General features: G+C 36.3%; 1 protein-coding gene and 1 non-coding gene across 5 annotated transcripts in view; both read left to right on the plus strand.

Annotated features, from left to right (window-relative positions):
* Positions 1 to 17,910, plus strand: part of Ddx50 (DExD-box helicase 50) — a 34,783-nt gene extending 16,873 nt beyond the window's left edge. For all 4 annotated transcript variants that reach the window (XM_076834604.1, XM_076834606.1, XM_076834605.1 and 1 more), the window contains 7 exons: positions 6,783 to 6,944; positions 7,454 to 7,573; positions 8,341 to 8,414; positions 8,634 to 8,793; positions 12,173 to 12,307; positions 14,431 to 14,475; positions 17,405 to 17,910. In XM_076834604.1, coding sequence (XP_076690719.1) covers positions 6,783 to 6,944; positions 7,454 to 7,573; positions 8,341 to 8,414; positions 8,634 to 8,793; positions 12,173 to 12,307; positions 14,431 to 14,475; positions 17,405 to 17,683 — 975 coding nt within the window. In that variant the 3' untranslated portion in view covers positions 17,684 to 17,910. The remainder of the gene's footprint in view (positions 1 to 6,782; positions 6,945 to 7,453; positions 7,574 to 8,340; positions 8,415 to 8,633; positions 8,794 to 12,172; positions 12,308 to 14,430; positions 14,476 to 17,404) is intronic.
* On the plus strand, positions 899 to 1,006 carry LOC143381686 (U6 spliceosomal RNA). Its single transcript, XR_013088859.1, has one exon. It is a non-coding gene; the product is annotated as a U6 spliceosomal RNA (small nuclear RNA).
* Positions 17,911 to 23,456: the final 5,546 nt, after the last annotated feature.

Below are 23,456 nucleotides of genomic sequence, written 5' to 3' on the forward strand. Positions count from 1 at the left end.
CCACTGTGCCTCACCTGCTATTTGTTTTTATTATTATTATTATTATATATGTGTCGTGCTGGGACCTTGAACTCAGGGCATTGTGTATACAAGACAAGCACTCTACCAACTGAGCTATATCCCCAGCCCACTATTTGTTTTTATGTGAGAACTGATGAAATACTATGCTGTTACCATCTTCTACAGTGTTATTTTTACTAATTATATAGCATTGGTTGTCATGTTTAAAACATCTGATATAAACAGATGGATGCTTAATAATGAAAATGTTGAGGTGGTTGATGATATTCCCTGTTATTGCTTTAGGACCTTCAATAGTAACTGTCCTAGAAATCAATGCTTCTGAAGGAGGAATTGCCTTGCTACAAAGACCAGTTCAATACCCCCTCAGTGACAATAATCAATTTCTGTGGTTGGAATATGGAATTTTTCTTCTTCATGATGACTGCTGTTTAGGCAGAAAGTAGTAGCAGCATCTCATTATGAGGAATATTGAGTTTTATGGACAAACTAGAGAGTCTAAATGGTTTATTTTTATTATGTATTACTTATTTTGGGGTATTAAGACTTGAACCCAGGGGCCTGGCATATGCTAGACATGCATGAGCTACCCCTAGCACCTAGTTTCTCTGTTTTTAAATTATAACCTCACTTAATTTTTTTCTATAGGTCAAGTTTTACTTGGTTTTCTCAATAAAATGCCTTGTAAATTCTCAACAAATTCTTTCTCTCTTTTACATACATACAGTCTTTTGGGAAACAGTTTATTTAAAGTTTGGAAACCTGCCGGTGTGGTAGTGCACACCTGTAAACCCAGCTTCTTAGAAGACTAAAGCAAGAGGATCACAAATTTGAGGCTGGCCTGGGCAATTTAGACCCTGTCTCAAAATAAAAATTAGTGCTCACTTTGGTAGCACATATACTAAAATTGGAATGATACAGAGAAGATTAACATGACCCCCTGCACAAGGATGACATGCGAATTCATGAAGTGTGCCACATTTGAAAATGAAAAATAAAGAGTCTGGGGATGTATCTCAGTGGTAGAGTGCCCGGGGGTTCAATCCCCACTGCTACAAAAAGAAAGGAAAAAAAAAAGTTGGAGATCTGAAAATCATCACTGATACCAAGAATGTAATATGTCCTTTTTAGGGCTGATTATCAAGTTAAAAAAAAACCTGTGTTGAGTTTTTTAAAAAGTGAATCTGAAAAATGGACTATGAAAACCTGTCCAACTCATTTAAAGTATGGTAGCTTATATATATAGCTGTTTTCTTTTTTGAAACCGTTTTCTTAATTGATTCCATGATAATGAGTTTTCCTCTTCTGGCTATCTTTCTGTGTTTTTCTGAGATCTTTTTCTGTTCTTGCCCATACCATACCTTCCCCCCCCTCCCCCCGCTTCTTTTCTGTGTTGGGCATAGAACGCAGGGCCTCATATATGCTAGACCAAGTGTTCTACCACTGGGCAGCACTCCCAGTCCTTGTCTTTCAATACTGGCGTTCCTCTCAGTTGTGTAGGGAGTGACAAGGAACAGGTGAAATAGCCCTTATCCAAAATATTTGGGAGGTCATCTTGGTGCTTAAAATTTTTTAGATTTCATAGGGCTGGCAGTTTAGCTTAGAGGTACAGCTGTTGCCTCTCATGCACAAGGCCCCCAGCACCATGAAAAAGAAAGAAGGTGGGGGATGTTTCAGCTAGGTGTGCTGATGTATCTCTCTAACCCCAGCTATTCAGGGAACTAAGGCAGGAGGATGACAAGTTTGAGGACTGCCTTGGCAGCTCTGTAAGACCCTATCTCAAAACTGAAAAACTGAAAAGGACTGGAATGTAACCTAGTAATAAAGTGCTTGCACAGCATGTTGAAACCCTGGGTTCAATCCCTAGTACTACAAAAACAAACAAACTCAGTTTAGATTTCAGAGTATTTTGGATTTCAGATTTCTTTTCCTTTTGTGTGGTATTGGGGATTGAACCCAAGTATTTTACCTCTGAGATACATTGCTAGCCATAATTTTTTTTTAGTTGTATATGGATACAATATCTTTATTTTGTTTATTTATTTTTATGTGGTGCTAAGGATCAAATCCAGTGCCTCACAAGTAGAGCAAGTGCTCTACTGCTGAGCCCCAATCCCATTCCTAGCCCTTTTGAAAACTATTTTGAAACAGAGTCTCCCGTCTCCATAAGTTTCCAAGGCTGCCCTTGAACTTGTGATCTTCTGCCTCAGCCTCCCAAGTTGCTGGGATCACAGGCATGAGCTACTGCCCCCAGGTGTACTTCCGATTTTTTAATTAAGGATATTCAACCTGATAGCATAGACTTCGGAGTCAGATCAAGTTTTAAATCCCAGTGTACTACCTTCTAGTTAGGCAGCTTGAGCAAAGTTACTTCGTATTTCTGTGCCTGTGCTTCCTTTTTTAAAGAAGTGGTATTAAAAATCACTTTTGTTTTGTTTTGTTTTACAGTTTCAACATTTCAATGAAACCATTTATTTGAGAAGTTTAGCACAATAGTTTTGTAGCAAGCAGTCCATAAATGTAGAAATATAGAAGTATAGGTATGTATGCATAGATACATATATCTAATCACTTCTATGACTTCAGTCATTGTGTGTTTGCTTATAATCCCAAATCTTTCTTCAGTTAGATATGGCTCTCCGATACTAGGCCTATATTTATTCTATTGGCCACATAATCCCCAACTCGTTATGACCTAAAACAAATTCATTCTTTTTTACACTCCAATAGCCCCTCAACTGGCTCCATTGTCCCCTATCTTTGAATGATATATCTACCTATAGCCCAAGAGAAACTTATATATTACCCCCTGACTTTTCTTCCTCACCATTTGCAATTCAGTTATCGATGAGTATTTTTGCATACTGTTTCCTATGGTTTATTAGTTTATTTTCTATCCCATTGCAGAAACTCAAAACCTGGGAATCATGAATGTCTTTTTTTCTTTGTACTTCATTTCTATTCTCTATACCAAATCCTCCCAATTTTGTCAAGTAATAGTTTTCAAATTCAGTTACCCTATTTACCTTTCTAGCCTCATCTTATTATCACATTTGCTCCCCATTTTTTGCACTCTCTTCATACATGTTATGCTTCATGTCACCACAGGGCTCTTGAACTTGCAGTCCACCTCACTTAGCAAGTTCCTCTTGTCTTTCACATCTCAGTCCAAATCATCACTTTTCAGGAAATCCTTCCGTGCCCCAAACTAGGTCAGGTTTGGATAAGTGCTTCTTGATTCTTAGACTGATGCTTCATTCTTTACACTTGCTGGATAAATTTATTTCTGTGTCTAATTATTTGTTTCATGTCCTTCTCCCCTACTGGAGTATGAAGACCATAAAGACAGGCAGTCTTACCATGTTCACCGTTTTTTTTGTTGTTTTTTTTTAAAGTGGTGCTGGCGATTGAACTCAGGGCCTCACACATTCGAATACACATACTGGACACTTTACCACTAAGCCATATCCTCAGTCCCCTTGCGTGTTCACCTTTTAAATCCTGATGCCTGATATGTAGTATGTCTCTAAATATTTGTTGAAATTGTTTCACCTTGTCCTTAAGATAAAGTTCATATTCCTTTCCCAGTCTCATCTCTTATCACTTACCCCTTCTTAATCTGTTTCAGTAGTAGTGTACTACAACATTTGTAGTTCCCAGACATACTATTTATGTATGATATTTCTAACCTGAAACTTCCTAGCTTTCTGTTCTTTCATTTACATGACCCCTAGTTCTTTTTTTTTAAAAAATATTATTTAGTTGTTGATGGACTTTTATTTTATTTACTTATTTACATGTGGTGCTGAGAATTAAACCCTGCCTCACACATGCTAGGCAAGTGCTCTACCGCTGAGCTACAACTCCAGCCCCAACTCCTAGTTCTTTATTTATCATTCAGGTCTCAGTTTCAGACCTGTTTCCCACTTAGCAAGTATGAGGCCCTGGGTTCAATCCCCAGTACCTCCAAAATAATAATAGTCAGATTTCCCCTTAGATATTTCTGTAGCATGATGTAAATATATACCTGTCACGGCACATATCATACTGTTAGGTGTTTTTGTTTGTTTGTTTGTTTTGTTTTGTTTTTTTGTTACTGGGGATTGAACTCCAGCACTCAACCACTGAGCCACATCCCCAGCCCTATTTTGTATTTTATTTAGAGATAGGATCTCACTGAGTTGTCCAGTGCCTCGCTTTTGTTGAGGCTGACTTTGAACTTATGATCCTCTTGCCTTGGCCTCCTGAGTCACTGTGATTACAAGCATGCACCACAGTGCCCAGCTATTGTACTGTTTTGAAGATATCTATCAAATTGTGTGTTCTAAACTATTTCTTTATGAATGTTCCAGAAACTAATACAATCTCAGGCACATAGCAGGTACACAGTGAATTCACTCATTATGCAGTAAGTTTAGATACTAAGGCATGTACTGTTGGGGTTAAATCATTATTATGAACTTTTTAATAGTGGCAAGGAATACAAGGTAATTTATTCATAGTACTAGGAAAATTATTTGGAGCACAAATGGAAGATCAACCTAGTTTAAATAGGTTCAACTTTGTTAAAAAATAACAGAAGTGCAATAGTGGTGCACACCTGTAATCCCAGTGACTAGGGAGGCTAAGATGGGAGGATCTCAAGTTCAAAATCAGCATCAGCAACTTTGTGAAGACCTAAGCAACTTGATAAGACTCTGTCTCAAAAAATAAAAAGGGCTGGGGATGTGGCTTAGTGGTTAAACATCTCTGGTTCAATCCCCAGGATGCCATTAAAATAATAATTAATTAATTAATTACAAAAGTACAAATTAAAACAGCATTGGGGATTCCCCCCCCCACCCCCGCAGTACTGGTATTGAAGGAAGCTAGGCAGAGTACTTACTCTAGCTCACCCTTTTGTAAATTTTGAGAAAAGGACTCACTAATTGCCCATGCTGCTCTAGAGCCCAAGATTCTCTTGTTTCAGCCTCTTTAGTAACTGGGATTACAAGTGTGTTCCACCATTAGCTGGCAGAAAGTTATTTTTGCCTATTAGATTAACAAAGGTTATCATTTATAATATATAAGGCAGGTAGGGTACGATGAAATAAACTCTTGCAGTATATAAAAAGTTAATGGGGCACAATTTCTTTTTATAAAAATTAGTAGTTAGTAAGCTGTTCAATGTTCTTCTTCCTCTTATTTTTTTTTTTTAAGAGAGAGAGAGAGAGAAGGAGAGATAGAGAATTTTTTTAATATTTATTTTTTTTAGTTTTCGGCGGACACAACATCTTTGTTTGTATGTGGTGCTGAGGATTGAACCCGGGCTGCACGCATGCCAGGCGAGCGCGCTACCACTTGAGCCACATCCCCAGCCCCTCTTATTATATTTTTATTTACTTTTTTTATGGGTGGTTACTGGGAATTGAATCCAGGTCCTTGGGCATGTGAGGCAAGAACTCTACCAACTCTGAGCTATATCTCTAGACCCTCAATGTTCTTTTTTATTTTTTTATGGTTCTGGGGATTGAACCCAGATGTGCATGCTAGGCATCTGCTTTACCACTGAGCTACATTTCTAGCCCCAAATGTTCATTAATTTTGAACCAGAAATTCAACTTCTAGACATATAATCTTTTGAAATACACATATACAGAGGTATCCAGAAATATAAGTACAAGTTTGTTCACTACAGTGTCATTTCTAAAGGTGAAAATTTGGATAAAACTCAAATGTTCATCAGTGGGATATTGTTAAAGTAAATGCCACTCACTACATCCATATGTAAAAACTGTATTTAAAAAATAGTTTTTAATAATTAAGTAAAGTTGCCTCTATGGATCTGAAAAAAGGTTTATATTATAGTATTAAAATTTTTAAGTAGGTTGCAAAACAGTATATATAAAATATGATTCCTTTTTATACAGAAACACTGTGCCCGTGGTTTAGGCACAGTGGTATATGCCTGTAAATCCCAAGAACTCAGGAGGCTGAAGCAGGAGGACCCCAAGTTTGAGCCTAGCCTGGGCAACTTAGCAAGACTCTATCTCAGATTTTAAAAAGAGAAATTCGTTATTTAAAAGTCTGGGTATGAAGCTCAGTGGTAGAGTACCCCTAGGTTCAATCTCTAGTACTTAAAAAAAAAACCCTAATACCGAAAAATATAAAACTATGTTATCTGTTAGTGTATGTAGATAATATGGGATAATATGTATATGTATTTAAAAAAAAAAAATCTGCTGGCTGCGGATGTAGCTCAGTGGTATAGTGTTTGACTGGCATGAATGAGGACCTGAGTTTAGTCCCCAGCACTGTAAGAAAATAAACAAAAAAACAATGACAGAATGTTAGGAATGAATTATTTCCTTTTTTTTTTTTTTTTGGTACCAGAGATTGAACCCAGTGACATTCAACCACTGAGCCACATCCCCAGCCCTTTATTAAAAATTTGAGACAGAGTTTTGCTAAGTTGCTTAGGGTCTTGCAAAGTTTCTGAGGCTGGTTTTGAACTTGAGATCCTCCTGCTTAGCCTCTTGAGCTGCTGGAATTACAGGCATGTAGCAGTAAATTATTTCTAAGAGGGTGATCTTAGGGACACTTTTATGTTTTAGTTAAATATTTTTATGTTTGATTTTTCAAAAAAAAAAAAACAGCATGCATTGTTACAGTCATTGAGAAAAGGAAATTAAAAGATAAAAAGAGCACTGAGTGAATGATGTTAGGGTGCTATCAGTTGCAAGTATGAACTGTATATGTAATTGTGATTCTTTTTTCAATAGAATGCTCAGTGTTTGCATGGGGACATTGCACAGTCACAAAGAGAAATTACACTAAAAGGCTTCAGAGAAGGTAGTTTCAAAGTTTTGGTGGCAACCAATGTGGCTGCCCGTGGTTTGGACATTCCTGAAGTTGACCTGGTGATTCAAAGTTCTCCTCCACAGGTAGGAAATAGGATTTGGTCTGGGGAAAACAAGAGCAGTTTTATAAATTGCTATCTTATTTACAAGTGTTGCTTGAAATATGAAAAATATGTCCATCATTCTTGCTTTCAGGTGTTTTTTTGTTACTATGGTGTTAAATTGATCCGAATCTGATGGCCTTTTCAGTGATTAACTTCACCTTTTGAATTTGAAATTTGGATCAACAAAATCATATAAAGGAATTATACATATGAGATATATATATATATATATATATATATATATATATATATATATAAAAATTATATGAAGTTTATGTTAAGAACTCTGGAAGAGATGGTTAGAAAGCTTAAAGCCATCTCCTGTATCCCAAAATTCTAGCATATAAATTATTTGGCATGTTGAAAAGCACAACAGGATTGAAATAAAAATTTAATTATTGTTATTTTGATTATTTCATTATTTGGATGTTGGGATGACTGTGGAACTTGTCATAATTTTAAAAAGTGTTTTCCTTTTTTAATTTTCAGGATGTTGAGTCCTATATCCATCGTTCTGGACGCACAGGTAGAGCTGGTCGGACCGGAATTTGCATATGTTTTTATCAACCAAGAGAAAGAGGTCAACTAAGATATGTGGAACAAAAAGCAGTAAGTAAAGTTGAATTATTTCAGGCTTATTATCTAAATGGTGCCTTAGAAAAGGGCTCTTTTTATATTTGTTCTCACAAATAGATCTTTTTAACATTTCTCAGTTTAAGCTGCATTTGGATGTGAAGCATGTGGAGAGCTAAATTTATATCAGCTGCAAGACTGTTTTAATACATAGCTTTTGTTGTGAAGATAGAAGAGCTGCCTTTCACATTTTTCTCTTGAATTTCTCCCTTGTTATTGAAATAAGTGTGTTGCGATTTCATACACCATTACTGAATTATAAATGGGTGACTGTGACATTGTTTTGGTATAATAATTTAAAATTAAAATTATATTTGCCATAATATAATTATGTAATAGCCAGTGTCTATAAAAATTGTACAATTTCTGTATTCCAGATTTTTTTGTAGTATTTCACATTTTCTCCTATTTTATAATATTTTTATATACTATCTCATAAACTTTGTAAAGTGAGATGGGAGTAATAAGGAAAAAAGTTGATTGATTTAAATAATGTTCTTTTTTTTTTCTTTTAATCAGCTTTGTTTTGCAAGTCAAATTCCATAATTGTAACTAAGGGTCAATTCAAAAAATTTTTTTTGAATTGAAAAATTTATAATAGATAATTTATTAGAAAAAGCAGATATTTTTATCCACTAAGACTTGGAAATCTTCCAAGAAATGGAAATTCAACAAACTATATTAGTTTAGGAATTAATTGTAACAAATTCCATTTTTCTTTAATGTAATTCTTTCATTTTCAGGGAATTACTTTTAAACGTGTAGGTGTTCCTTCTACAATGGATTTAGTTAAATCTAAAAGCATGGATGCCATCAGGTATGCTTTCTGACCTTGCTGAATAATTTTTGCTTTTGTATTAGGCTATTCATCTTTAAGCTCTTCTAGTTCAAATATCAGAAAATTTTAATCACCAGTTTTACCAGCAGACATTTAGTTATATTAATATATGAAAACGTTACTCTTTCTTTTCCCATTCATTCTCTCATCTTTTTTTCCCTGTCATGACCAAGAAAATTTACTATTTTTAAACCGTAGGTCTCTGGCTTCTGTTTCTTTTGCTGCTGTTGATTTTTTCCGACCATCAGCTCAGAGACTGATAGAAGAGAAAGGGGCAGTGGATGCATTGGCTGCAGCATTAGCCCACATTTCTGGTGCATCAAGCTTTGAACCACGGTCTTTGATCACCTCTGATAAGGTAGAAGTCTGTGAAATAATTGTATTTGGTTGGGAAAAGGGTAAAATTGAGCTATAGCAGTAATTGCATAATCAATGAGTGTTGCATTTACTCCCTTCAATAAATTGCACTTTCTGTACAGAGAAAACTGTTTTGCTCTATTAGAAATTGACCTCCTATTTTCCTCCACTCCTAAATTTTTTGGGGGGTGTGATGGAGGCAGTATCTGGGATTGAACTCAGGGGCACCCGACCAATGAGCCTCCATCCCCAGTCCTATTTTGTATTTTACTTAGAGACGAGGTCTCAATGAATTGCTTAGTGCCTCGCTTTTGCTGAGGCTGGCTTTGAACTTGTGATCCTCCTTTCTCAGCCTCCCAACCACTGGGATTAAAGGCTTGCACTACCACACTCTGCTAAATTTTTTTTTGACAGCCATCTTCCAGATTTTCAAGCCTACAGAAAAAAAAAATTGAAAGAATATTGCAATAAATAATGACCTAGATTCAATAACTGTCAATATTGTGTTACATTTGCTTTGTTTTTGAATATACATTTTTTTTTTTTTTTTGCTAAACCATTTGGAAGTAAGTTGAAACATTATGACATTATTCCTAAGTATTTCAACTTGCTTCTTCTAATGATAAAGATTCTTGTCTACATGATCACAATATCATAGTCTCACCTACAAAAATGAACTAGGGAATATAGCTCAGTTGGGTAGAGTGCTTGCCTTGCATGCACAAGGCCCTGGGTTCAATCCCCAGCACCACCAAAAAAAAAAAAAGTAATAGTTCTATATTAATCATCTTATATCTAATAAATATGCAGATTTGTTTATTTCAAAAATGTGTATGTGGAGTAAAATATAGGAAATCCTTACTTTGCACAGCACTGTGCAAACTGAAACTTGCATAACAGAATCTATACTTCATTTTGTTGCCATGAAATCATGCAAAATGAGAAACAGATTCTGTGCAGGTGACATCATAACATAGTAGAATACGAAGTAGGGATTCTATGTGGAAGGGTCTGTGTGTATAACACTGACTGACATGGCCCACTGCCAGGTTGGTGTCAGATATCAAAACATATCACATCAATAATCCCAATGGTTTGGGCTGGGGAAGCTGAGAATTGCGAGTTCAAAGCCAGCCTCAGCAACTGCAAGGCACTAAGCAACTCAGTGAGATCCTATCTCTAAATAAAATACAAAATAGGGCTGAGGATGTGGCTCCGTGGTCGAGTGTCCCTGAGTTTCAGTACCTGGTACCAAAACAAACAAACACATAAGAGCCATTGGTAGCTTTAGTGGTTTAAAGATTTATTACTTATCTGGGTATAAGTAAGCAGAATCCCAGTATGCAGAGACTCATCAGTAAAATCTCTCTGATATAAAGACAGAGTGCACATGAATTTGGTCCTGGAACCTTTATAAGACAATAATAGCCTGTTGACAGGATATTAGAATGATAGGGCAGAGTAATTCTGGGCAGCCATCCCTGTGCCAGGAGGAGGGAGAAATGGGGCAGGGCAGATAAATTTGCTTGTGACATTTGGTGTAGCACAAATGAGTGCAGATGGAGCATCTGATGGTTTTCTTGTGGCAGATATTAATAGTTGTGCCAAATGTAATTTTGTTGGAAGTTAACCATATGTCCAATTGTTTCTCCATTTGTGTGTGTGTGTGTGTGTGTGTGAAAAATCAGAATTCTAGTTAAGGTTCTTATGTTATATTTTGGTTGTTGTGTCTTTTTAGTATCTTTTAGTCTAGAACAATTTTCCATCTTTTTTATTTTTCATGACTTTGAATTTGTAAAGAGTTAGGTCAGTTGTCTGTTAGAAGATCTCACTTTCTGGATTTGTCCAAAATTTTTCTTGCATAATTTATTTTTGCCTTTTTCCAGAGTCACATTGCATATGTCAAAGCTTGATTTTATATTCAGGCTAAATGTTTTTTGGCAAGATTATGTTATATGTAATACTGTATACTTCATAGTGAATCATATCAAGAAACATATGTCATATTGCTTTAGTAGTATACTTAGTTTGATTGCTTGTTTGTTGGCAACTGCCATATATTTCCATTTTCAAAGAATGTTTTACTCTCTTAATTAGTAATCTGTGGAGTGATACTTTTAGCTTCAAGCAGATATTTTATCCCAATAACTCACCGAATACTTAAATGTATAATATCTTAAAACAATATTTAAACCATATTGGTTTTGTTTGTAGTACTATGGAGTGAACTCAGGTGTGCTCTAGTTCTGGGCTGCATCCCCATACTGCACTCGACCCTGAGCCACATCCTCAGCCCTATTTTGTATTTTTATTTAGAGACAGGGTCTCAGTTGCTTTGCTGGGGCTGGCTTTGAATTCATGATCCTCCTGTCTCAGCCTCCAGAGTTCCTGGAATTACAGGCATGTGCCACCATACCCAATCCTTTTTATTTTGAGACAATGTCTTACTAACTTGCTGAATCCAACTCAAACTTGACATCTTCCTGTCTCTCAGCCTCCTGAATCTTTGGGATTACAGATGTGTACTACTTCACCTGGCTAACCTATTTAATTTTACTCAAAACATTAACCTACCTCTTCATAATGGCTTCCTCCTTGACTTCATTCATTATCATATCAGAGATTTTTTTTTTTTTTTTTGTGGTGCTAGTGTTTGAACCCAGGGCTTCTACCATTGTGCCATATCCCCAGTCAGAGAGGTCTTTCCCAATCACCCTGATGCATTCTATAATAGCTTGTTCTCCTTTTACATTTCTTTATCTTCTTCATGATGGTCCTTTTGCTGTTCAGTGAAGGTTTACAAAACAAGTAATTTTTGGTTATTTAATTAGTAGTATACTTAATTAGTATAGTACTTCAAAAGTTCAGAGAGATTTTTTTCCTTTTTTTTTATGTTCTTCCACTCCAAGGTAACTTTTTAAAAACTCTTTCAGTGTTTCCTTTAGTTTTCACTACCTTATCATTCTCTGATGCTGTTTTGTTTAATTCTCTTATAAAGCATGATGGTAAGAATTAAATATAGTCTTTACAACACTGCACAGAAAGATGATACTTTCAAAGATCTATAAACATTAGTTTTTTTTATTTATTGATAGACCTTTATTTTATTTATGTATTTATATGGGGTGCTGAGAATCGAACCTAATGCCTCACACATGCCAGGCAAGTGTGCTACCACTGAGCCCCAGCCCCAGCCCCTAAACATTAGTCTTTTAATTTAGTTTCAGAGAAGTTATTTTTTAGCAGCCATGTTATACTGTTGGTTCATAAGAATTGCAGTTAAGTCATAAAGGTCTATAGAGATAGAACTTCATTGTCCTGTGCTGCTACTGATATTTTTCCCAAACATAATATGACTTTTTTTTTTTTTTTCCCTTAAGGGATTTGTGACAATGACTCTGGAAAGCCCTGAAGAAATACAGAATGTCACCTGTGCTTGGAAAGAACTTAACAGAAAGCTGAGTAGTAATGCTGTGTCCCAAATTACAAGAATGTGCCTCCTAAAAGGAAATATGGTAGGCTTTTCTAGATAATCCAAAAGATTTTTTAATCAATGACCACAAGTATTTATAAGCAATGACCTAATGGAATGAATAATTCTGTTTTTCTGAGTGTTGGTTTGTTTCCAGTTGTGAATTTGGGGAATTATATAATTAATTCATTTCTCTAGAGCTATAAGTCATTCTGCGTGGTTTGTCTTTCTGTTCCCTGCCCCGCCCCCACAGTGCAAACCAAGGGGAACAAACCAAGAGTCTTGTGCATGCTCTACCTCTAAGCCACATTTCCAACCCTGGTTTGATTATCTAAAACCCAAGTTATCTAAGCTTCTGCTTTGGTATAAATATCATGTAGTTGTGTGTGTTTATTTTCTAAGAGTAAAATAATTGCAACAGTTAAATAGCTATACAGTTTAGACAACACACAATATTGTCTGTTATAATTAACCTGCTATTTATTTGTTGTTAATTTTAATAGTATGAATTAAATAAGTATTTCAACATTTATTTATATAGCATATAAAACTGTAATCTTTTTTTTTTTTTTTTTTTTTTTGTATGGGGAATTGAACCCAGGGTGCTTTTACACTGATACGTTCCCCAGTCCTTTTGAGTTTTTATTTTGTGACAGGGTTTTGCTAAGTTGCTAAGGCTGGTCTTGAACTTGCAAGCCTCCTGAGTTGCTGGGATTAGAGGTGTGTGCCACTGTGCTCGTAAAACTATAATTTTAGTGACTGTGATTTCTTCTAATGGTTTTGAGAAAAGATGTTATATTTATTTATCTAACATTGCTACGTAGGTAGGCTTATTCTAACATAGAATTTATTAACTAAATTGTTTATTGGAAATAATCATCTTTTTAAAGGTTTACTATTGTTTTTGCTCAACACAGATTTGAAGCAAATAGGAAAAACATACAAACATTAACAAAAAAACGTAGAGGAGAGGTAAAGCAGATCCATAGACCAAACTAGTTATTGAGTATTAAATTAACTTTCAATAACTTTCAACCAGGACTGAAGAGGAAACATCTCTGGCTACATTAGTATCATTATATGATAAATATTCCACCACTTTTTGTTTTGTTTTGTTTGTTTTTGTGGTTCTGGGGATTAGAACTCAGGGCCTTCTGCATGCAAGGCTTGCATTTTACCAACTAAGTTATAGCCCCGCCCAAATTTCTACCTTTTTTGACAGAAGCTTTCTGGCTCTAAATTTTATTTTATTTGAAATTAAAAAATTATGTTTATTTTTGTGATACAAGCTGTCTGCATGCTAGGCAAGCATTCTACCATGTGAGTTATATCTCCACTCCCTACCCCTCCCTCTCTCCCTCCCTCCCTCTTTGTCTCTCTTTTTTGGTACTGGGGATTGAACCCAGATTGTTTTTTTGTTTGTTTGGTTTTGTTTTTTTTAATGAGGTAACTTTTATTTTTATATATATATATATATATATATATATATGTTTATTTTATTTGTTTATTTTTTAAGTGGTGCTCAGGATTGAACCCAGGGCCTCACATGTGCTGGGCAGGTGTTTTACCACTGAGCCACAACCCCAGCCCTTTGAGATGGTCTCTAAATTGCTGAGGCTGGCCTCGAATTTGAGGTCTTTCTACCTCAGCTTCCCTAGACATTGGGATTACTGGTGTGCACCACTGTGCCTTGTCCCTCACTAAATTTTTAAAGAATTTATTAGAAGGATCATTTTATAAGGGGCATGGAATAAAATTATAGTGATTGAAAAAATAATACTAGAGAATATTCTAGAGTCTTTTTTTCTAGAGTCTTATTAGTAGATTCTTTTTTAAAAAATATTATTTTTTTAATATTTATTTTTTAGATGCAGTTGGACACAATATCTTTATTTTATTTATTTATTTTATGTGGTGCTGAGGATCGAACCCAGGGCCTTGCATGTGCTAGATAAGTGCTCTACTGCTGAGCCACAACCCCAGCCCCAGTAGATTCTTATTAGATATTGTATTTAGTTACTTTTCTGATTTAGAAAATACATTAAGCAGATACTCTGGAATACACTTAATATTTTTTATAACAAAGATTATCAGCAAATATTAGTTTATTAGTAAAAATTAACTCATGCCTCTAGATAAAAATATTTTTATTTTGCTTGCTTTTAGGGTGTTTGCTTTGATGTTCCTACAACCGAGTCAGAAAAGTTACAGGTATTTAAAAAATTTATCTCCTTATTTATCTCCTTCTCTAAAAGATTGTTTTGAAAAACATAATTACTCTATCATTATCATGCCTAGTCAGTTAAGAATTCCTTAATATGAAATATCCAGTCTGTCTCAAAATTTTTTTATTATAAATATTTTAATCAAATAAAATTATAGAATTGTCTGAATTCCCATGTTTATGTCATCAGCTTCAGCTATTCATGGCTTGTGTGGTTTTTTGTTTGTTTGTTTGGTACCAGGGATTGAACTCAGGGTCATTTGCCCACTGAGCCACATCCCCAGCCCATTTTTTTCCCCCAGCCCTTTTTTGTATTTTATTTTGAGATAGGATATCACTGAGTTGCTTAGCGCCTTCCTTTTTGCATCCTGCCTCAGCCTCCCAAGCCTCTGGGATTTTAGGCATTCACCACTGTGCCCTGCTCATGGCTAGTTTTGTTTCATCTCTGTTTCTATCCACTTTCCCTGTGTCTTTTAAGGCATTCTATCATTTCAACCATAAATATTTTCATATATTTAAAAAGTATACCCGTAGTATCATATTTAAATCCTCCAAAACAATAATCCCTAAATATTTTGTATTCAGATTTCCCCTATTTTCTCCCCCATTTTTCCTCCTGGTGCTGGGGATTGATCCAAGGGCCTCACACATGCTAGTCAAGTTTCTTCAACTGAGCTACACCACCAGCACTCCAGAAAATTTTTCATTATAAAGTCCATAAAGTTTATATATTGTAATTTGATGTTTTTTATTTCTCTTTCAATTTGTAGGATGTCCTTTCTTTTTCTAAAAAATTTCCTTGTATTTTATATGTTGAAGAAACAGGTCCACTAGAGTCCGACAATTTGTTATATACCTTTGTGTATTTATATAGTCACATATTTTGGATCAAGAATAGGATTAATTATGAAGTCTTTTTTTTTTTATTTTTGGTACCAGGGATTGACTCAGTGACACTCAACCACTGAGCCACATCCCCAGCCCTATTTAGAGACAGGGTCTCACTGAGTTGCTTAGTGCCTCACTGTTGCTGAGGCCAGCTTTGAACTCGTGATCCTCCTGATCCAGCCTCGTGAACCTCTGGGATTACAGGCCTGAGCCACTGTGCCCAGCAATTTTGAAGTCTTTTTAAATATTAGCATTATATCATGGATACATTCTACATCAATTAAATACTCTTTTTTTGTTGGGGGTGGGTATTGGGAATTGAACCCAGGGGGCACTTTACCGCTGAGCTATATTCCTTGCCCCCCTCCACCCATCTTTTTTTTTTTTTTTAAGTTGTAGATGGACACAGTACCTTTTCTATTTGTGTCTATGTGGTGCTGAGGATAGAACCCAGTGCCTCACACATGCCAGGCAAGCACTCTACCACAGAGCTATAACCCCAGTCTTTTTTTATTTTGAGCCAGGGTCTCTTTAAGTTGCTGAGGCTGTCCTCAAATTTGGGATCCTCCTGTCTTGCCCTCCCAGGTCACTGGGATTACAGGAATGTGCCACCATGCCTGGCTACAGTTGCTTATTTTTTATGATGCCCTGGTATGTTGGCTCAACTTTGATCACCAATGTTCTGTTTTCTGAAATTTAGACTATTTCCAATAATTTATTATTATAAATAAAACTGCCTAGAATATTGATATAGGTAATTCTTCCTGCATTGCCATATTTAATCTCTTTAAGATGAATTTTTTAATATGACTGTTGGCCAAAAGGTTTGTGTGTTTTTTTTAATGTTTATTTTTTAGTTGTAGTTAGACATAATACCTTTATTTTTTATTTTTATTGACTTATTTTTATGTTGTGCTGAGGATCAAACTCAGGCTCTTGCACGTGTGAGGCAAATGCTCTACCTCTGAGCCAAAACCCCAGCCCTGGTTTGTGCATTTTTAAGACTGTGCTCATATGTTGCCAAACCTACCAGTGATTTATGTGGGTGTTTTTCTCTTCTTATTCTTATCAACAGGGCATTTTACATTGACTTCCCTTGGCAACTTGTGCTCATAATGAACAATGGTTAAGTTACCAAGATAGGGCTGGGGATGTGGCTCAAGCAGTAGCGCGCTCGCCTGGCATGCGTTCGGCCTGGGTTCGATCCTTAGCACCACATACAAACGAAGATGTTGTGTCTGCCGAAAACTAGAAAAAAAAAAAAAAAAAAAAAAAGTTACCAAGATAACACATTGCACTGCTCTTCTGAGCTGCCTTTTTTTTTTTTTTTTTTTTTTTTTTTTAGGGGAACACTAGGGATTGAACCCAGGGCAAGCATTCTACTACCGAGCACTGTCTCCATACCACTGATTCATGTATCTTGAATTGATTACTCTAGTAAATTGTTTTCAGTAGCTATATTTTTTAGTTCCTGGTTACTGTTGACAGATTTCTAATCCCTGTTATCGGCTGTAGTATATCTTGTTTCTGTCAGTATACCTCTTCAAAATAATGGAATGCTTATTAATGCTCTATTTCTTTGTCCTGAGAAAGCAGAGAGCAGTCTCCTTTAGATCGTGTAAATTGATGAGTTTAAAGTCTTGAAATGGGTCAGAGAGTTCTCCTGAAACTAAAGCTTAGTAACTTTTAGTCATTGAACGTGTTTTCTTTTTCTTTTTTTAAAATATTTATTTATTTGGTGTAGATGGACACAACACAATGCCTTTATTTTTATGTGGTACTGAGGATCAAACCCGGGTCCCGCCTGTGCTAGGCAAGTGAGGCAAGTGCTCTACCGCTGAGCCACAATCCCAGCCCTGAACATGTTTTCATTTTGCTTATTTTTTGGTTTTCATTTTTGTTCCAGACACTTTGGATTTAAGTGATAGATGATCTTTGGCTAACAGATAAAGGACACGCAAAAGTATTCTTTGCTTGCTTATGGTTTCAATTTTGCATTTCTATTAATCCTGTAAATTCCTCTAACAGGCAGAGTGGCATGATTCAGATTGGATACTCTCAGTGCCAGCCAAATTACCTGAAATCGAAGAGTATTATGATGGAAATACATCTTCTAATTCCAGACAAAGGAGTGGCTGGTCAAGTGGCCGGTCTGGCCGGTCAGGTCGATCAGGTGGTCGATCTGGTGGCCGATCAGGTAGACCAACTCGACAGGGAAGTCGGTCAGGAAGTCGACAAGATGGTAGAAGACGAAGTGGGAACAGAAATCGATCAAGAAGCGGGGGCCACAAACGGAGTTTTGACTGAGCATTTGATAGTTAATCTACCAGTGTGAGCTTGCCTATGTCTGCCTAATCATGTACATTATCCACCAAAAATTAGGTCATCATAGTTGAGGTATGTGTCTGCTGTTTGCAAAGAAGTTGGTCGTATTTTTTTAAAAAGTATTTCACAAAAATGGTTGTAAACAAATCTACTTATCCAGTTATAACTTTGAATAAAAAAAACCCTCCTTTTATTGTCTCTTTTCACTATGTGTTAAGAATTTTCTCGGTGTAATCTTTTTAAAATTTCTTCTAAGTCTCAACAGTCAAGTTAACCTTTCTTAAGGTTTACATTTTACAAAATATGGTGTATTTTTATTCAAATCATTCCGTCCATAGATTATATGATAGAAAATAAATCCCTTCTGCATTAAAGGGCTGTATAAACTGATGACGTGGTTAGTTAGGTAAATTTTTTTGAGGTCTAGATACATTTAATTCAAAAGATTGTGAGCAGTGCACACTTAATTTATTCAACAGATAGTTTATTGACTGTCCACTATCCATTGCTGTGCTATTCACTGGGGGATATAGCTTGAATAGGCATAATCAGTATGCTCGTGAAACTCACTCTTTTTTGATACTGGGGATTGAATCTAGGGTCGTTTTACTACTGAGATACACCCCCCCCCCAAACCTTTTTTTTTATTTTTAAAATTTGAGACAAAGTCTCGCTAAGTTGCTTAGGGTCTCATTAAGTTACTGAAGTTGACTTTGTACTTGCAATCTTCCTGCTTCAGCTTCTTCTGAATTTCTGGAATTATAGGAATGCACCCACTGTGTCTGGCTACTTGCTGTCTTAATAGACAATCAGCATTTATGATAGAGATTAATTAAAAGTAAGAAAAGTGTAGATATGAAATGCTGAGGACCTCATTGTATACCTGACCAATTTTAGAAGTCATGAAGGCTCCTAAAAGAAGAAAAGGAGAAGTATCAGTTGATCTGCCATATGTGTGTGTATGGTAGGAAGAAGAGTTTAGAAGGAAGAGAGTTTGCAGATAGAACAGCATATGTAGGAACCTAGAGGGTAAGACTGAGGACTTACAATTAATGCTAGGCAGAAAACAGAAATAAGAGAAAGGATTTAGTTTTTAACAGGGACCATTTGTTATAGATCTGCATTGTTCAAAATTTTTCTTGAACCATTAAAGGGTTTATAGTATGGGATAATATGATTAGATGTATGTTTCAGAAAGACTGTGGCTGCACTGATAATACTGGATTAGAGGGGGCATACTGAAGGCCAAGAAATCTAAAGAGGATCATGGAGTAATCCAAGGTAGAGATGCTCATCTGATAGGTAACTCCTGCCCACCTCTAGGAGTTGAACCCAAGGGCACTCTACCACTGAACTACATCCCCAGGCCCTTTTTTGTTTTGAGATTAATTGCTGAGGCTGGCCTTGCAATGCCTCAGCCTCCCAAGTAGCTGGGATTACAGGCATATGCCACCAAGCCCATCTGAGACGTAATATTTTTAAGAGATGAGACTGAGGTACATGAGAGCTTGTTACTTGCCCAAAATCACACTGCTAGACAACAAGTAGTATAGCAAGAATTTGAACCCAGATAAGTCTAGCTTCAACACCAGTGTTTTTAACCACTGTGTTAGGAGGTAGAATCGTTAGGATTCCGTTATTGATTGGATTGGAAAATGAGAGGCATAAGAATGAAATCAACATTTCACTAAGATAGGAAGAACAAGAAAAGTTAATGGGGAAGAAGTGGGAATATGATAAATTCAGGATTAGATATATTTTAATATTGAGGATGAGATTTGTTAAAGGAAATAAAGCAGTAGGAAATTTAGTTTATAGGTTTGAAGCTTAGGAGATACTTGTTTTGGAGAGATTTGAGAATTAAAAAGAAAAATGTAGTTAGGGTGGTAAATGAGATTATCCAGCGAAAGCATCATAAGGAAAGAAGACTGAGGAAGGAACCCAGAGGTAAATTACCATACTTAATACATGGAAGAAAGGGGAGCCCATTGAGAAGAGATGGTAATAAGACAGCAGAAGGCTCAGGGGTATGAGGCTTTCAAAGGAAATCAGGAGATGAATCTGAACTGACCACTGGACTTAAGAAAAAGGAAATGAGACATTAGGAGCAGCCTTGTTAATAAAGTATTGAGAATAGAAGCCAGCTAGCAGTGAATTCAGTAGGAAATGAGGAATAAGTGGGGACAATAAACGTGCACATCTTTTTCAGAAATTTTAGCTGTGGATTGGTAAGAATAACTTAAAGGTTGGAGGTAGAAGAAAAGACATGAGGTTTGGTGAGGATTTTGTGTGGGTGTTGGTGGTGATGGGACTGGGGAATGTCTGAGTATGTTGAAACACTAATGAAAAGATGGGAAGGGAGGACACTGAAGATTTAGAAGATTGAGTGTGCAGTGGCCCAAGACTGTGATCCTTGTGACTGAAGGCTGAGGTAGAAGAATTGCAAGGGACAGAATCAAGGGCAAAATTATAGAGATTTAAGGGCTAGGGAATCTAGCTTGGTGATAAGAGTACTTGCCTAGCATGTGTGAGGCCACAGGTTCAATTCCATTTGGCAAAAAAAGTTTTGTTTTTGAGAAAATTAGAAATTTTAGCCTTAGATGAAATAAACACATCTCAACATTTGGTCAGCAGAAAAATATTATCATGGATGTGTTTTCATTTCTCCTGAGATTTTGTGTCTCCCACCACCTCTCAGCCTTTCTTTTTCTTTTTTTTAATATTTTTATTTATTTATATGTGGTGCTGAGGATCGAACCCAGGACCTCTCACATGCTAGGCGAGCGCTCTACCACTGAGCCAACAACCCTAGCCCATATCATGGATGTATTTTCAGATGTTAAGGTAAAAAGGGACTGAATTTATAATGGCTACAATTAGAGCAATTTCCTATAGTAGCACCCAGCAGTCTGAATGTAGAAACAGAAATAGGAGATACTTGGTTGACCAAGGACTGGGGTTTTAATCTGTGAAATACCTGAAAGGATGAAAAGGTATATATATATAGAGGGGGGGGGGACTTTGGCAAAGTGATTGGAGTAATAGCCCATGGAGTCTAGACTGCCTGGGGACTGAAGTGGAGATGGGGTTGATAACATAATGTGCCCTGGGTTCAACTACAGCATATGGGGGGTTGCGGGCGGGATGGAGCAATTGGGGAGAAAATAAGTGTAGGATATGGTAGTATGCCTGTTGTGGGAAAAGGTCATTTCACATTCAAGGAATGTGAAGCCAGGTATCATATAGATGGTTTTCCTGGACAATGAAGTCTAGGATGAAGTCAAGTCAGGACTGAGGAGAGAGGAAGATTAAAACAGGTTGCAAACTAGCAATAAATTATGGAGGTTGGTAAACTACCTGAACGAGGAAGAGATATGTGGTAAAATTACCATGTATCTTCAAAAAGACAAAGCTTTTACACAAAGTAAAGGGTAATGCTTTGGAAATGGATTTGAAGAAATGAACACTGATACCAACCAGAGACTTGGAATGTCAGGGAATGAATAATATCTGTTTGACAAAGCTACAGAGGGTATATTTTTCCAGAAGAGCCAGATTTCATTTAAACCAAGAAGGGGAGGACTTACAGTGCTGGACCTATTAATTTGCATGAGTACTAGTACATTCAATCAGATTACTTGTGTGCTTACAATGTCCCAGACAATGTTTTGGGTAAATAAGGAATGTTCGGTCTCTGCCCTGAGGAGCTCAGAATCTAGTGAAGTAGATGGATAAAGACCTAGGGGTCCATGGCAGTGACTAAATGCAAGCTCTGAGCAATGATTCCCAGGCCAGGAACTGGAGAAGGGGTTCAGAGAAAGCTTTTTAGGTGTGGTGATTGAACATGAACAAATGGGGGGATAAAATAAACAAGGAACTGGGAATCTAGGCAAAAGCACAGAATAGCTAATAAGACAACATGGTTGAAAGTGTGAAGGAACTGTATTTTTTTTTTTCTTTCTTGAAATACCAGGGATTGAACTCAAGGCCTTGCACATGCTAGGCAAACACTATTAGAGCTACATCTCCATCGTATAAGTAGCTCTTCTTGTTGGGGTCTTCAATATGAGGAAAGTAGAGGTGAGTATCATATCTTGGAGGGCTTTGTAGGCCTTTTTTTGGATAGCCTTTGAAAAGGTTCCAGGAAAAAGAGTGAAAAAGATAAATAAGTAGGTAAATGCCAGCAAGGTGGATGGACATAAAGGGTTCATCTTATAAAAGTTACCTTCCCATTTGTAGGGGTTCTAACAAGATTAAATAATAGCTTCCTATATCTTCTTGAAGGAAGGAGGAGGTAGGGGAAACTTGTCATCAAATTCTTCACATCGAACAGTATTCAGCCACTTTGCTCTGTATTTTTTTTGGTACCCAGAACCTTTATGGACTTCAGCTTTTGGCCTCCAGTTTGGTACTGTGTACTCTAGTGTGCTCAATTAACAGCTATTTGAACCTGAATCAGTTTATTTCAATCCTCATATTTTTGAATTTGTAAAGGAAACAGCACATTCTGTTTAGCATTAGAATTTGGAATACTGAATTCATAAATAGGTATGAATGTCTGAGAGCCTTCTCTCACATTGTATTTCTTTTGTGTTTTGGCAGTAATGTTTAACAGTAGTTTTTTTCTTTTCTTTTTTAATCCTTACTCCTTTTTTTATTATTAGTAATACATTTCCATTGTTGAAAATCTGAAAAAAAAATAGAGAAGAAATGGAAGAAAATAAAAACCACCCATAATCACATCACTTAGAGATTCGTACTTTTAACATTTTTATTGATTCTTTTGAATTCAGTGTGTGTGTGTGTGTGTATACATATCTTTAAAATAGAAATTCTTCCACAAATATACTGTTTTACGAAAAACAGTATATCATCTGGATCAGAGGAAACTGGCCTAGTAGATTGACATTTGAGAACTTCACATTTCCTGTTGAATATAGATGACACATTTCTTCAACTTTTTAAAACTGAATTTTATGCTGCTGTTTAGTCTCCTTTATGTAATATCTGGCTACCTTTGAACTAAAAAGGACTTTTGCATATTTCCTGGTGGAATTTTGGATTTGTGCCTACATGCAGATACATTACAAAGGAACTTTCATACTTGGTAAGTTTTAACAACATTTTCCATTTGTTCCATTTTGCTTACTTTCTTATCAAACATCTGTTGGTAATAAACCTGTCCCACTACTGTATACGGCGGTATTGAATACAGCAGTTATCAAAAAAGTTTGCTGGTTTCTCAGACACCAAGTTCCTTGAGGCAGGGGCTCAACCTTCACTTTTATATTCCAAATTCTTTGGTACAATGCTGAAATCCCAGCTATGAAATATTTTCTTGTTTCATTGGTTAATTGCATACATGCTTGTTCTCCCTTCTCTCACACCCAATACCAGAATGACTGAAATGTTTTCCTGCCTGGGCATATGGTTATTTCCAATGTCTTTCTGTGCCCACACCCCATTTCCATCTTAATGTTCAATAAACATTTAGTGACAAGACTCTTATGAGCCAGACATTGTTTACAATTTTGAGGTAACAAAGATGAATATAAGGATATCACATTGTCAGTTCAAGCATCATTGCACATTTGCCTAAAATGTGTAAAAAAATTGAGACTGAAACATCAAATACAAGTTTATATAAACATGTTTCTTTTTAAAACTTTCAAGTGCAGTAAAAACTAATCTCATGAAAGAAATAAAACTTAGGGCTGGGGATGTGGCTCAAGCGGTAGCACGCTCGCCTGGCATG

This window comes from Callospermophilus lateralis, chromosome 15 (genome assembly GCF_048772815.1).
Source record: "Callospermophilus lateralis isolate mCalLat2 chromosome 15, mCalLat2.hap1, whole genome shotgun sequence".
Lineage (NCBI taxonomy): Eukaryota > Metazoa > Chordata > Mammalia > Rodentia > Sciuridae > Callospermophilus > Callospermophilus lateralis.